Source organism: Coturnix japonica, chromosome 4 (assembly GCF_001577835.2).
Source record: "Coturnix japonica isolate 7356 chromosome 4, Coturnix japonica 2.1, whole genome shotgun sequence".
Lineage (NCBI taxonomy): Eukaryota > Metazoa > Chordata > Aves > Galliformes > Phasianidae > Coturnix > Coturnix japonica.
This window is the reverse complement of record NC_029519.1, coordinates 240270-256508: the sequence shown is the minus strand read 5'-3', so window position 1 is coordinate 256508 and position 16239 is coordinate 240270. Positions and strand designations below refer to the sequence as shown.

Sequence of the window (16239 nt, the reverse complement as noted above, 5' to 3'; positions counted from 1 at the left end):
AGGGGGGCGGGGCGAGGCGCGCGGGGCGGGGCCCGGCTGTGAGCACCAATGAGCGGGCCGCAACGGGCAGCAGACCCCGCCCACCGACGAGCGAGCCGCCCTGGCCCGCAGGTCCCGCCCCGCGTGGCGTCACGGTCTCCGGTGGGGATCCGTCCGTCCGTCCGTGCGGCCGCTGCACGGGAGCTCGGCCCGGCCGGAGGATGAAGGAAGGGTCGGCGCTGCCCGCCGCCCCCGGCGCCGCCACGGTGCCCGGCTTCCTGGCCAAGCTGTGGGCCCTGGTGGAGGATCCGCAGAGCGATGACGTCATTTGCTGGAGCCGGGTAAGGGCGGCCTCGGGGCGGCGGGAGGCGGCGGCGGTCCGGGAGGCCCCGCGGGGAGCGAGGCGGTGGCTGAGGAGACGCGGGGCCGCGGGGGCGACGGGAGGGCGCGCCGGGCCGGGAGCGCTGGCGCGTGGCACGAGCGGGGCCCGGAGGAGTTCTGTGCCGCGTCCCGACCGCACCGTGCGGCGATCGGGGCGGAACGGCAGTGCCGCGGGCGATGCGTCTGAGCCACGGACCCCAGCGGCGCTCCGAGAACCCATTAGCTTTAATTGTTTTCCTCTCGTGGCGCCGACGGCCTCCAGGCGCGGACACCGCAGCCGCACGCAGACACGAACGCCGGCGGCGCTGACTTTCGTTCCGCGTCCTTTCCTAACGCGTGTTTTTCCGTCCGTTTCTCCGGGTGTCGGCCTTTAAAAGGCGGAGGTGAAGAGCGATCCGTTCTGTCCGCATCGAGCTCACACGGACGCACGAGCTTCATCCGGCTCCGCGCGGTGCTCCCTGGGCGCTCCGTTCGCCCTGTACTGCCGCCGCCCCGCGCTGCCCCCCGGGTATTTTTAGCGTTGACACCGCGCACAGCGGCAGCCCCGGGCGGTGCAGCTCACGGCTTGAGAGGCGTCTGCCTTTCGTGTGCCGGGAGTGTTTATGGAACGGTTTTTCTTTGGCTCGAGGCCAAAACGTCCGACTTTAGTTAAAAACAACAGCAAAAAAAACCCAAAAAAACCCCAAACAACGACAACAAAAAAAAAAAAACCCACAAAAAACCACAAAAAAACCAAAAACAAAAAAAAAAACCAAAAAAAAACCCCACAAAACACCACAACCAAACCCCAGTTCCATGTGAGGTTTTTTTTTTTTTTCTCCAAGCTTTGTTTGTTACAGTCTTGAAAGCTCACTGAGTTCACTCAGGTGATGCCCTTTGCTGTGTTTTGCCCATGGTGCCATAGCAATGCTCCTGACATCAGAGCAGTGCCTCAGAAACGTTGCTACTGTCTCTTGTTTCCCAGAATGGTGAGAACTTCTGCATCCTGGACGAGCAGCGGTTTGCCAAGGAGCTACTCCCCAAGTACTTCAAACACAACAACATCTCCAGCTTCATCCGACAGCTAAACATGTGTAAGCAGTCAGCTGCTGTGCATGCATGTGTATGTGTTGCTTTCTCTGTTGAAGCAGCGTTAATCACACTGATGGCTCAAGCTGGACTGAGTCTCCTGTTTATGTTCTTTGTGCTCTACTCATGAGCATCACGTATTGCCTGTTCTGTAACATGTACAGTGTGTGCAGGCAGTGAAGTCAGAACAAGATGGCAAACCCAAGACAGTACAGTAGGCAAAGCAGGAAGAGTTGATTTGGAGTTGATCCATTTGGGGCCACATGAAGGTACAGGCTGCACAGAAATTGGCTGCCTTGTTTGCCTTCGAGTAAGGGGGTTAAGTGATTAAGTGAATCCATCCCAGGAAAGGAGAGGATATGGTGGATGCTCTGTCTGCCTGTTGTGTGAAGAAACAATTGTTGGTTGTGTCACGACAGTGTTAAATGATAAAATACAAATATTCCTATAAAGGATGCTATAAAGGATGACAGTTTCCTCAGGTGGGTGCGGTGAGGCTGGAATATATCAGCTGTGTTAAAAACTTGAATATACATTGGTCTGGCAACTAATTTTCATCTTCCCTTTGGTATTTAAAGCAGTAGTGAAAATAGAGCTAGCAATGTGTTATTTCATGCAGGTGGTCTGGGATGGAAGAAGTGCTGTATGTGCCTGTGTTGCCATAGTCTGAGGGCTGATTTCTCTTCCTTTTATTATTCTATAGTCTCTGGTGGGATACAACAGCATTTGTTTTGGTATGCAGTGACCTGAGTTTATGGGGATGAAAGGGAGGGTGGGACATACTGTCCATTCCTTTGGGATGATATTTTATGTGAGGTGTCTTAAGAAATCTCTGCTGACTTGCTTCTGTGATTACTTGGACTGTCTTGCCTTCCAGGACTAGCAGGCCAGTGCCATGCATGCTGTTTGTAGAGCCTGCAAGATGATTTGTTGGTGTGGTAGGTGTGTTACATGTCTGTGGTGATCAGAGCAGTGAAATGGTTGAGCACTGAAGGGGAAGCTCCTGCTTCCAATAGCTGTAGGTAGCTTGTAGGTATTTCAGTAGCTTTGCGGTTTTCTTTACCTCTGTTTTGTAACAGTAAGCTTTGCGTTAAAAGAAATGACTTTATTTCAATCCCTCTCCACAGATGGTTTCAGGAAGGTGGTTGCTTTGGAGAATGGTATGATTACAGCAGAGAAAAACTCAGTCATTGAGTTCCAGCACCCTTTCTTCAAGCAAGGAAATGCACATTTATTGGAAAACATCAAACGCAAGGTACAGTCTAAGCATTTATTTACTTCACTGTTTTTGTTATGAAAAGAAGCTTATCTAGAGCAATCCTGAGTGTTTCAAACATTTTACAGCCAACAAATTCTTGGAGAACCAAGGCTGTGCATTGGCAAGCCTTAGCAGCTCCCTCCTGAATGTCACACTAGTGCTTGGCTTGGCCTCCTCCTGTCAGCTCTTAAACAAAACACACCCTGTTGTTGTCTAGCAACACACTGGAGAAGGTCTACAGCTTTTATCAGTGGTGCAGAGTCTCTAGCTGGAGGTCGTTAACAAGTGGTGTATCTCAAGGGTCAATATTGGGTCCAGCTGTGTTCAACAGTTTCATTAATGATAAAGATGGTGTGGGTACAGCACAGGCAGCAGTAATCAACTCATATAAATTATGTTTTTCCTCTAACACCGGTTTTGCTAATAAGCTACATTTTTTTGTTTATAGTTTTCTTTCATATATTTTGGCCTGGTCTTAACTGTATCTGTATGTATATATTTTCTCTGTTTGCACATTACAGCCCATAATGTGGTGACCACCAGAGAAAGACACTATCATGATACATCATGTTGACATTTGAATTTTGGAGTTCTTTCTTTAGAGTGTCATAATGCGGTGGTTGCATTGCCCAAGTTAATAAAAGCAGAGAGTAGGCTTGAGGATTAGCTAGAGTCATAATTGTGTTTTGATTGATTCTTTGCTGAGCTCTTTGCTCAGAATGACAGTTGATCAAATACAGTAGCAGCTGCTTCTCTGACACAGACTTGTGCTCTTTGCAGATGCTGTAACTGCTAACTTGTCTTAGCTTGCACACCTTCCTTTCTGGTATGAAGGGACAGTAAGCTGCTGACATTATGTATGGCACTATGTATCCAATGGGTGTTGCTCTGGGTGGAGTACTCTAGATGAAAAGACAAAAGCTCTACTTAGTGCCAGAGGCATTCATGTAGATTCTGGTGAAATATATTCCTTGTTGCACAGGAAATATGATTTTTGCACTGGATAAAACATAGCTTTTCCTGCTGTTTATTATCTGGAATGGAAATGTATTTCAGTCTCAAACAAGAGTGCATCTGAATGCTGGACTTCCTTTCTTTACTCCATTTCATTCACACTCTGCTGGTGTGCCTCAGTCTTACCACCCTTATTATATGGTCATAAACTTTGAAGAAAGCTGCTCCTTGGACTTGGCAGAATGTTTTAGTTTGGCTTTCCTTCCAAGAGGTATGCTGACTGCATTTGAAACTTGCACCTACAGTCTATATCCTTTGGGTGTCCTTCTCATGAAGGGATGGTGTGCTGAAGGGGAATTTCATTTGGGGTGCATAAAGTATATTAGCATGTGGTATTATCTACAACAAATAGAAAAGCTTCTGAAACTGTGGTCAGGAAGAACTCTCCAACTCCCCTGCAGTGCACAGGGATGGGCACAGCTCCATCAATGCTCAGAGCCTTGTGCAGCCTGATCTTGGGTCTCCAGGGTTGGGGCACCCACTCCTCTCTGAATAGCCTGTGCCAGTGCCTCACCACCCTGACTGTAAAAGAAACATCTCCCTTATACCCAATCTAAATCTCTCCTCTTTTAGTTTGAAACCATTTCCTCTTGTCCTGTCACAATAGATCCTGCTAAAGAATCTGTCCCCTTCTTTCTTATAGTCCCCATCAGATACAGAAAGGCTGCTGCCAGATCTCCCCAGAGCCTTGTAAAAGTAGTTAAGATCAAAAACCGAATGTGTGCTGTAACATCAAAGTGCAGTGACCACATATTATACCTGGTTGATTTGTGTGCTTTGGAAAATATTTGCTGCTTGTCGGCCAACCATCATCAGGGGGCTGTGAGCTGTCTTTGGCAATTACTCAGCTGCCTTTTAGCTTGATGAAGGATGTTTTACTCTGAAACAGAATTCAAAATGTTGGGGAAAAAACATGAGAAATGACAGTTAGCTAGTTGAGCTGGATTGGATAGACTGTCCTGTAGTGATCCTGCAGCTACAGCTTTTGGGAAATCTGTGTGAAACTGCAAAAGTATATTCCTCAAACCAGCATGAGAGAGGTGATGTAAGAGTTAGGTATTAGAAGCAGGAGCAGTTCTGGCACAGAATTCCATAATGCCACAGTGATGGAACGTTACTTTACAGCATTATAGGTCTCTTTTGACCAATTAATACCACTTTTAATTAAAAATAAATAAATGTGGGGATCTGTGAGCCAACCTGCACGGAAACAATACGCTCATCTCAGATTCTCCTACATCTCTTGGATTTTAACAAAATAAGTAAAGTGACAGCATGCTGTTGGAAGGGAGGTCTGGTGGTTACTTGCTACAACTTTGTTTGATTTCATTGCAGTCTGTATTTGGCTAAATAATTGTTTAAAATTATGCCTACAAAGCCTGTATGTATGGCTCATACATGATGAGACCTGTTATTTTGTAACTTGTGTATAAAACTTACATTTATTGTTTTAAAACTAGAACTGTATGTAAGAACTGTATCAGTGGCACCACCACAGAGTTACCAAAGGAACTGGAATATTTTAATTATGGAACTGTGGGGAGGAGAAACGGAACTCTTTGCTGAGCTTAATTGAAGAGGTGACATTTTTAGGTTTTGCTGTGGGTAGAGAAACAGTTTGGGCTCTGACTTTGTGAGGACAAGTCTGCAAAGTCTTGGCATGTCACTGAGAGATAAAGATGAAGCAGTGCTTTAGGAATCTGCATTTCACCTGGTGTGGGACAAATTTTTCAGTCATGTGATTAGAGTCCTGTACTTTTTCCTTAGTAACTTAATGGCAATTTGCTGTTCCTGTGCAGGTGGGTATTCCCACGCGTAAAAGGAATGTGACCATCCCCTCCTTACTCCTCCATCAGTCCTTTTGGTTTTGCCTTACCTTTTGACACTAGGGGGCAAGCGTTCACCAGAGCTGGCAGAGAGAACCCCTCACTGAAGGCCGTTTTCAATCAGTGCTTTGGAATTTAGCTTGAATTGTGTTTATGTTTTCATTCACATCTTGTTTGTTTTCAGTCGAGATTGTCATAAGGTCTGTCATCTTTATCAATTGTGGTATTTTGTGATGTGTAAAAGTTAGTAATCTTACCTAATGTTCTAATGAAATTTATGTCCCTTCCATAGCCCTTCGACTGCTCACTTAAAACAGCATGTAAGAGGCACTGTTGTTAGTGAAGCGTGTATAACTTGGTCCTATTTTAGGTGTCTGCAGTAAGAACTGAGGATCTCAAGGTCTGCACAGAGGACTTACACAAAGTACTCTCTGAAGTCCAGGAAATGAGAGAGCAGCAGAACAACATGGATATCAGACTGGCTAACATGAAGAGGTACCACCTGTTGCAGGAGCACTTAGGCACTGAATAGGGTTCGCATGTAATGGAGCTTGGCTAAATACGTGCTTCAGTTGAACTGCAAATTATTTTTCCTAAGAATCCTCATTCCATGCCATACAGCAATCTGAATCTGGTTTGTTTCCATAATCCAGTAGCAGACCAGAGATTCAAACTGTGAGTTTCTTAGCTATCTTCAGTTTTGCTTTTGGTTGCCATCATCTATAGTAGCTTTTAAGGGGGATCAAAGCTTTTCCTCTTCTAAACACAAAAGAGGGCTAGATATAACTAGAATTAATGTTTGGTTTTCTTCCTGATCAGAAATGGACTTCGTGCTTCCTTGTCTCTGCTCCCTCATGCTTTTTGTATGGGCAATGATAATATACCCAGATCACTGGCATGCAAGTGGGTATCAACCAGGGATATAAACCAGGAGATGCATATGCTGCACCTCCTGTTTGGTTTTATAAATCATTCAAAATCATTCTGAGGTGGTCTGTATTGCACTTAGCCTGTTTCCAAACACCACGTCCTTATTTTAAGATTTGGAGGCTTTGAAAGAAGGAGTATCCTCAAATCAGTATTATTGATGGAACAGTGGAAGATTAGAACTTGCTGTTAGTGAGCTTTTGGTCCTGCTGGAAGGAGAAAGGAGTTAGTTTTACCCAGAGCTTAGAGCAGTGAATCTGATGAACCAATTGTTAGTTACCCATGGAAAAAATGTTGCCATTGGTCCTGCAAGGTACTGTGAAAGTTTGAAAGCTGTGAAACTAAATCATATAAAGTAAACTCTGTTCATCCTCTGTCTTCTGATTTATTCTGCATTGCAGAGAAAATAAGGCCCTGTGGAAAGAAGTGGCAGTTCTAAGGCAGAAGCACAGTCAACAACAGAAGCTGCTGTCTAAGGTACCATTGCAGCATCTTCAGTGCTACCATCCTTATTCCTGCCTCTGTGATACCTGATGGCATTCTTTGCTTATGTAGAATGACAAATGACACAGAGCTGAACAGGTTAAATTAATACAGCATAACGAAAATGTTCACAGTTCCTGAGTGTCCAAGAAGCAGCACAGCAAAGAATCACAAGCAAAAACTAAAGAAAATATTGATGAAAAGAATTCCAATTCAGTGAATCTTATTTGTAGAGAAAGCAGAAAGTCAAGCTAACAGGGGGTAAATGTGGGGCTGCAGTCAGTGTAATGGGAACCTGAAGGGAGAGACAGCAGGCACACAGAATGGAGCCTGTGAAGGGCCAGACAGACCTACCAAGAAGTTGGTGTGGAAACTATAGGAGTTTCTGCACTGGATCAGGTTTTCTCTGGTTTATCACTCATCTGTTTCTGGTCTGGAATCTTCCATAGTGACCTGTGCTATATTATTACACTTAATAAATAAATAAATAAAATCTGTCCAAATGAGGTTGTTTTTCAGTGCCTTTTGTAACTATCGTTTTGCTTTTTAAGATAAGAGCATGAGTAGATATTTAATTTACCTGCTAATTTAAATCATAAAAGCTAAGTCTGAGTTAATGTTGTAGTATTCACGTTGCCAAGCTGATCATTTGTTTTTGGCTTTTTGTTTTTCCTTTTTAGATTCTTCAGTTTATACTAAGTTTGATGCGAGGAAATTATATTGTTGGGGTCAAAAGGAAAAGGTAATTACTGGATAGGTCACAAAGCAGCATCCGATGTGCACTATGGAGATGAATCAACTTCTAGAAGCAAGATGCTTTTCTTAGGCTGTATAGAGAACCACAGCCACTGTTGTATTCTTTTATTCATGCTTGAGAAAAGTGGTAGAAGTTGAAAAATGCATGAATTTTTTATAATCAAAACTGAATAGGATGAGAAGACAGTAAAGTATATGTTCTATATTTTGAAGGAAACAGTTGCTGGAAATGGTAACTTTTTTTTATTTATTTTATTTTATTTTAAGAAAAGGAGTGCCAGTGTTACTGATTCACTACAAAACAGAAAGTGTAATTATATTTTGATCTGTCTGCCATCTGTTTATTAAAAGCAATGTCAAAAAGCTGGCTTTAGAAGTGGATGAGTAATAGTTCTTACTGCTCCTGTGCATGTCGAGCATTTCTACAGCTGTTTGCTGCATCAGAATCCACTAATGTTGCATTTTGTCTCAGGTCTCTGACAGATGCTGCAGGTGCTTCACCTTCCAAGTACAGCCGTCAGTATGTGCGCATACCTGTGGAGAGTGGCCAAGCAGTAAGTCTGTGCAGGGAAAGAGACCCTGAGTTAGACAAGGTGCTGTACAGTGATCCTGAAGTTCTCCTTACAGCTGTTGGTGTGCTAATGCTATAATTGAATGCACTCTATTTTGAAATAGACCAATTTAAATCATTGCCCTGTCTGTAAAGTCATGCAAATCAGTACAGCTTGGTGTAGATGAAACCTGAGTGGGAAATGCAAGCTGCAAGAAGAGAAGAGAGTAAACATTTGAAAAATGACAGAATCTTTTTGGTTTATTCCTTCTGTTTGATATATCCTATCCTACAGATGGCTTTTTCTGAACATAATGCAGATGATGAGGATGGAAATCGTACAGGTCTCATCATCCGAGACATCACTGATACCCTGGAAAATGCCACCAATGGTCTCCTTGCTGTAGCACACACAAGTGGCAGAGACAGGTATGTGTAAAGATGTGAAGATTTATACTTAACTTGTTAAGTAATTATGTTAGTTCAAGTTAAACATTTTACTCAGAGGACAGAAGGCCCTGGCACTGCTGTCCAGAGCTTTGGGTGCCCCGTCCTTGGAGGTTTCCGAGGCCATGGGTGAGCCCTGGGCAGCCTGAGCTGGGGGCAGCCAGCCTGTGGCATAGGTTGGGTATGGTTGGGCCTTAAAGTCCCTTCCAACTGAACCGTGGTGTGATTCTGTGGTATTATTTCTGGGAACTTGCTTTTTTCTGTTCAACAAATAAGTATGTCACTTTTTGACCAAACAAGGAACTTAATGCGTTCATTGTTTACTGCTAATGCAAAATTTGTAATTTTATTTCTGATTTCAGTACTGTTCTTGCTAATATTACGTTAAGTGTAGCAGGAGGAAAGGCACTCTTCTTTTTGTCATCTCAGATTATTGTGAAAAATCCACTCAGTTATTAACCTTCAGAGTAATAAACAGACCAATTTGGAATCTTTTATTTCCAGAGACAAGGTGTTTTAGGTTTCCCTACCACCACATGTCTATGTGGTTTTCTGCCCTTTTTGGTCTGTCAGAATCTCGTTACTTGAAGTCAAGAACATTCCCTGTGTTCTATTTAAGAGCTCATTATCAATCATCTAAAGAGTTCCAGAGCCCACATTTGGTCACCATGCTGGAGAAGAAAGCTTTTAGATTTTTTTCTGATAAATAAATAAATAAATAAATAAATAAAATTGGAAACTTTTAAAAAGTCACAGATTTTCTTTGGCTTTATCCTATGTAGAAAGTATTAAAGGCTTAAAGGTGGAGCTTTTATTTCTAGATACTGAAAAGGTGCGACTTTAATATATAAAAGGGGGTGAGAAGAAAGAGAGATTTCTGTCAGGACCTCTAGTGACAGGATAAGAGGCAATAGTTTTAAATTAAAGGAGGGTAGATTTAAATTGGATAGAAAGAACAGTTCGTTCTGTGATTAGGGTGGTGAGATGATGGAGCTGGTTGCCCAGAGAAGCTGTGGGTGACCGGTGATGGAAAGTGTTCGAGGTCAGGCTTGGCAGGGCTGCAGAGCAGTGTGCTGCAGTGCAAGGTGTGCCTGCCGGTGGCAGGTTGTTTGGGCTGGGGGTCTTTAAAATGTCTTCTAACTCTAACAGTTTTATGAATCAGTGTAAACAGAGTGTTCTGTGCTAACTGAATAAGCCTTAACAAGTGATCCTTCATTTCCCTTTAGGAAGGCACTTACCTTATTTTATTTAAGAAATCATTGCTTATGTGAGCCCTTGGTGAAATTGACCTCACTAGGCATTAAAATATTAAATGTGCAATGAGCAGTAACATGGTTGATGAATTTTCCTGTCTTTCTCTTTGGGTCACATTCTAGAGAGACACAGACAGCTCTGGATCCTGGCTTGCCTGTTTGTCAAATATCACAGCCCAATGAGTTAAGCTGTGCAGAACCTATCCCTCCAGTTCATATAAATGATGTCAGCAAATCCAATGAAATGGGAAACGTTGCTGTAGAACTGCACACTGCACAAGCTAATGCTCCAGAAGACCCCGTGTCAGTGATTGACTCCATCTTGAATGAGAATAACTCTGGAAACCAAAGTGATCCTTTACTGGACAGGTATTAACTCCCCTCTTCAGGTGTCCTTATACCTGCTGGGTAAAGAATTGGACCGCTGAAACTGATGCAGGACTGTGGTTTTGTACCTCTGGTAATAAACTGTTCTGGATTATGAATAATACAGTCTTGATACTCTGCTTACCCAACAGCTGTAATAACCCAGAAATCTACACTTCTCACTTCTAAAAGGTTTTTCCTGCCCTGTGGAGCAAAAAAGGGCCCTGAGTGCTGACTTTTTCTTACACTGTACTGTATAATTTTGCCTTTTTTTAGAGAAGAAATTCAGGATTTTCTTAATTGCATTGATGCCAGCCTTGAAGAGCTTCAAGCAATGTTATCTGGGAAGCCGTATAGCTTTGGTTCTGAAGCTTTCAGCGATGTAAGTGCCTTTTCATGTATTCCGGTGTCTGATGCTGGTTAGGTTGCTTTATGAGATTTTACAGATTTATTCCTTGCTGTAATGATTAAGTGAGAAGAAAAACCTGAAAGGCAAATAGTTGTGGTTAGAGTGGTGCATAGTCATCCAAGGAGTGTAACAAAGTACAAACCAATATAGAGAGCCATTCTCAGTTCATGTAGTGTTTTTATCATGTACAGCTCCTGTGAGCTCAGTTAACTGCCACAGGGTTAAAGTATATTGCAGTAGACATGCAAGTGAGCCACCATCCCTGTGATTACATGGGTGGATGGGGTGGAATTGCTCTGAAATTTTGCTTTAGTAACTTTATTATGTGATATACTCTCCTACGTATGTATGACCTGGTTCTGCTTTCAGGTGTTTAACCCTGAACTGCCAGCCCTGGATATGAACTTGATGGAAAATTCCCCTGGTATGGAAAATGTAAGAGGAAGATTTGCTTCTATGATGGGGAGGGTTATAATGCTGTTGGAAGTTAAATTATGACTGACGTAATATGAGGATAGGGGCTGGACCGAAAGCACGGGATGAAACTACCATTTTGTCTAATCTAGGTGATTTAATGCTTTCTGTTATTGCTGTTGGTATAAAGGAATTTAAGAGGATTCTCAAAAGAATTTCATCTCTTATGATGTGCCACTTGGCTTAAAATAAGGTATTCATTACTTTATAATAAGGGCATCTGAGACCATGAGGAAGAAGAAAACTGGAGTTTGCTGAATCAGCTGTCTATGTTGAGGAACTTTTTTTAGTCCTATCTATTACTTCTATAACTTCTGTTTAGGAAGAGGAGGTTAGAAAATCTTGGCATTTTCTGGTATGTGTGAGGTGAGTTTCTTGACTTGCTGTCTTTTTGCACATAATAATGAGACCTGGGATTGCAGTTCAATGCAATCTGTCAGAAGGCTGAAGGAAAATATTTAAAGAAAAATATAATGGAAAAACAAAAAGAGAACACAGTATGCTGTATTTATTCTGAACGTGGCTGTGTAGGACTTCCTGAGAGGATGTGTGGAACTCAGAGTAATTTTCCTTCTCTGTTCCTAAGATTATTTCGTATTACAAAAGGATTCTTGCATTGTAGCCCAGAAATAGTTTTCAAATTAAGACTTCCTTTTCATAAGCTGAGGTAAAATGCTGTGTTCAAGCTGTGTTTGCAAAACTTGATGAAAACATGATGAAACCATGTTTAACTGTGTTATTCCAACAAGGCAAACTTCTGGTTTGGAAAAATAAATATTTGCTAATCAGAAGATTGTTTGATTTTGGTAAGATAATTTTGTCTGTACTTCACAGTGTCTTCACTAGCCTTTATCTCCAGTAAATGGGTTTGTGAGGTCAGTTTACATTGGTCAGCTGTTTCATTCCTCTTCCCTCCTCCCTTCGCCACTGATGTTGCTAACCAGTCAGTAAACTGGATTTTTTTGTTAAGCATTCTGTCTTATTCTCTGTCCTTTTTGTTTCAGATTGCAAACATGGGAGACAGCACTGAAGATCTGGGAGCAAGTGAGAGAGAAACAGCAGGAAGCAAAGGTGGGCTGGAAGGAGCAGAGAGCTGTGACAGTTCCATACTCTTCCAAAACTGGGTTGAAATGGAATTTTTCTAGCCTGTAATATGGCTTATTTCCTTCTTGGCCTGGGCTTAAAATGTTTACGACAACTGGGATTTCCTTGATCTTAATGGAGCTGTGCCTCAGATTTAGAAACCCTGTTCTGTTTCCCATGTTGGTGTTAACTGTTCCTCTTTTCTTATGTGTGACAGAGTGCCACAGTATGGGGAAGAAATGCAAATGCCACTGTGGAAGTATCTCCTATGCAGGCTACAACCCACATAAATGCAGTGCAACTCACTACTTCAGTGATGCCAGTGCATGCAGAGTGTGTAGGGACTTGAAGTGTGTTTCAGACATTGATCTTAAAAGTCACAGGAGCCTTAGCTGCAGGCCTTAGTCTCCTGCAGCTGCTGGTGTAATCTGTCAGAGCTCAGCTGTGTGCTTTTCTTTAGTGAACCAAGTTTTGAAGCAGCCTCTCCGGTTTTCCTTGCCTTGAGTAAGAGACTTCACTTATTTATTGTAGGAGCCCGGAGTTTAAAATGTTTGTTTTCCCTCAGATATGCAGCTGATACAGTACAGGGCCAATCCTCTGCTTTCGTTGTTTGAAGAACTGCCTTCTGGTGAAGCTGGCGGGAAGACAGAGGATCCAAAAGACCTCCTCCTGGCTCCCCTGGAGGACAAACCCACTCCTGATCCTCCTTCAGGTAGTGAAACAGTCTTGCCACTGGCAGTTCCAGCAGACCAGGCTGAGCCCCCAGTGGACACTCTGGGAATGGGTGATCCACCTCTCCTCTCGGAAGATGGAAATGGAGAGTATAAGCTGTTCCCACTCCTGCTCCTCAGTCCTGTTGCTAACTTCATAGAAGAAGCCTCTGAGATAGAAACTTCCTGAACTCGGATCTGTAACTGGCCTAGTGATGTGAAATAGACAGCAAAGATAAATGGATCAACAAGAAGTTTGATCTCCTCTCTCCTGCTTCCTGAGCATCATACTCTATATCAGCTAAAGTTCTCTATGAACAGTGGGAAAGCTGAAAAAAGCCCTCAAAAGAAGAGCTAATAGGATTGAAGGCACTGGGAGGAGGGAAGGGCAGCCTCCCTGTACACATGTATTCAGTGTATTTCATAACTGTTTTTATCTGATATCCTTATTGCAAAAGGAGAGCTGTTTGTATCCTGTTTGTAAAGTTTGGCTGATTTTTTGTTTTTATTAGCTATATACTAATGTAGTGTGTAATGTTTTACACATGGTTTTTATTCTTTCTGAGATGTGTCAAGAAGTGTCTTCTGATTGGAATTCAAATTTTTTGTTGTTGTTGCTGTTGGAGTTTTTGGGTTTGTTTTTTTTTTTTTTTTGGTTTTCTTTTGTAATATTTTGTGGCTACAAATATTTGCATCGGCTTAAACTACTTTCCTATTCCTAGATTTGCTCCTAGGTACAGTGAACATTTTTTCCTATGGAAAATTACATTTTAACTCTGGAGTGTTACTTTTTAACATGCTGACACACATCCATTGCCACGGGTTGCCACTGTGCATAGTGCTGGTCTCATGCACACTGCGTGGCTGCTTTTCCAGAGTGACCTGCACCCAGCACACAGGTCACCTGTCCTCGGGAACTGTGAGTAGCATGGAGTCAGGAGATGTCCAGCAAAGTCCAGAAGCTGTCCTTAAAACAAGTACACAAAAAGTCATGGGTAATTTGCAGTGATGGGACATCACAATAAGATTTCTCTTCTGCTTGCAATAGCTGCATGTTTATCTGACCCTCTGTAGACATTGGACTTTTTCCTGGATATTCTGCCTGTTGGATCTTAAAGCTCAATCAACTAAATGGATTGACAGCAAATTACAAAAGCTACTATCAGCTTCATCAGATTTTTTTTCCCCAAAATTACCTCCTGCACTGTTGTTTTTCACAGCTGTTCAAAGGAGTGAAGGAATCAACCCTTATTCCCCCCTTACCAGTAGAGGTGCTCCTTCACCAGCACAAGGCTGGGAAGAGCCTATCTGTAGCTCACAGGAATCTGAAATTTGCCACAGCCATAACACAGCTGCTGGAGCTGGGAGAGCCCTGGGGACAGGCAGAAAAAGAGCTGTACAACACTACCTGATATTTTCAAGTGATTGCAGTGGTAGGAAACGTTTTTCAGTTTTAGAAAGTCAGTCCACTTTACAGGCTTTATTCTCTCTGAAGTTTCCGAACTAATAAGATTTGGGTTCTTTTTTGTGTTCCAGAATCCAAGTTGTTTTTCTGTTTGGAAGCCTGCTGTGTAATGCACATTATCTATGCTGACCTCGCTAAGGTAGACTTGTGCTTTGTTGTCAGATCTTCCCTGTTGTGAAGGAGGATTTCGCTACTGAGTATGTGTACACCTCAAAAACCTTCACAGTGTCATTTTATTCCCTTGCTTATAACTGTTCCTCATGTCTGTGATCCCCTATATATATTTTTTTTTTAATTATTTCCTCCCAAAGGCTTTGATTTTTGCCAAGAGTGAGACAATAAAAACCAACCTTTTCCTCAGTGCTGTTTCGGCAGCACAGTGCAGGTCAGAGTTCTGTGAGGGGCTGATCTGTAACCTCCGTTTCCTGAGCAGGTGAGACTTGGAAGTGCAGTCCTGTAATGGAGCAGTGTCGTATTCTTCCATGATGGAGTCTGCTCTCACTGTGTCTCGCCATCAGGTATTTGAATTGCAGAATTGTTTTTTTTTTTTAAACACGCTTAAGGAGTTAAGAAACTGAGGCTTAGGAACAATTTGTGAATCTGTGGTTTGTGTTCTGGCCTAGGAAATGGATATACTTGCTACTTTCCTAATAAGGATTGCAATACAAGGCTGATTAGAGCAAGGAAAAGAAATAATACATGCTGAACTAATTAAAGTATGGAATTGCAAAACCCAAACTGTGATTCTTGTAAGTTCTTTCTGTGTTCTTCGGTGTGTGCTGATACATTTCCCAAAAACAGTTCACTGAACTTTCCAGAAGGAAGAGCTTTAAATTTCACTAGGTCTCATTATGCCACTGCACAGCTGATGTGATGCTTTCCTCAGGACTGATAATGCTGTCCTGCTAATTACAGCTTTGCCAATTGATGACTGGAGTTGATGATTGGAGGGAGCTTTTCCAGCCTTGATGATCCAATGACTGTGATCTCATCCTATAAACAGTGAGCAACTCAAGAGCCCCTTGAGCTTTAATGCTAACATGGCTGCATATGATCAATGAATGCATGCAGCATATTGCAAATGGAAATCATTAAACTTAAGGTTAGCATTGTTTTGTTATATTTATTTTGTTACATTGTTATCTTTGTTTTGCCCATATAGATGATTGTGTACGAATGCCTGTGTGTGCCCAATGCTCCTACATAAGTACAGGAATAATGGTGAATCTCTGAGTTGGAATCTGTTTTGGATGTTATGTTAAATGATATTCACCAGCCCCACTTTGGGGAATCAAAGATAAAAGAATTGTTGCTAATCCAATGTGAGAATAAGAATTGGTGAAATGAGACATTGAACATGTGAATAAAATGAGTTTTATTACGGAGAGTGTAAAATGCCAGTGAAGTCTTACCAGCTTTCTATACACAGTGTGTGGAAGCTGAATAGGGGAGAAAGATTGCTGCAGTAATACTGTGTGTGTGTGTTTGGTGGACAGGAGCTGGGAAGGGAGCATTCTTGTTACTGAAAAGCAGCCCACCTGTCTCAGGTCCATCTCAGAACTTGCTGCAGTGAGAAAGTGGGGCTGTGGTGCTGTATGGAGTGTAGTGGAAATGCAAAGTCATGCCTGATGAAGCACCTGGTGGGAAGGCAGAGCCCGCCCAGGGGAGCTCAGGTGCATGCAGTGTTACCTGAGTGATAGAAGGAAGAGAGCCAGGATCTACCCCTTACCAGCCCTCATTTAAGGGTTGGCAGTGAAGATGAGGGTGTTTTCTGGAAATCCCTGTGTACC

The 16239-nt window shown here is 42.8% G+C and overlaps 1 protein-coding gene across 3 annotated transcripts; it reads left to right on the top strand.

Moving 5' to 3' along the window:
• Positions 1-104: 104 nt before the first annotated feature.
• On the top strand, positions 105-15805 carry LOC107312528 (heat shock factor protein 3). 3 transcript variants are annotated; one of them, XM_015860045.2, is made up of 13 exons: positions 105-320; positions 1325-1433; positions 2556-2683; positions 5897-6021; positions 6855-6930; positions 7617-7678; positions 8165-8285; positions 8538-8671; positions 10066-10311; positions 10585-10690; positions 11087-11152; positions 12196-12262; positions 12492-13244. In XM_015860045.2, the coding sequence occupies exons 1-13, from the start codon at positions 201-203 to the stop codon at positions 12677-12679; spliced, it is 1548 nt and encodes a 515-aa protein (XP_015715531.1). In that variant the 5' UTR covers positions 105-200; the 3' UTR covers positions 12680-13244. The 3 variants fall into 3 exon arrangements, with proteins under 3 accessions (XP_015715531.1, XP_015715529.1, XP_015715530.1); XM_015860043.2 differs by having other exon boundaries at positions 111-320; positions 12840-15805; XM_015860044.2 differs by having other exon boundaries at positions 197-320; positions 8165-8246; positions 12840-13609.
• Positions 15806-16239: the final 434 nt, after the last annotated feature.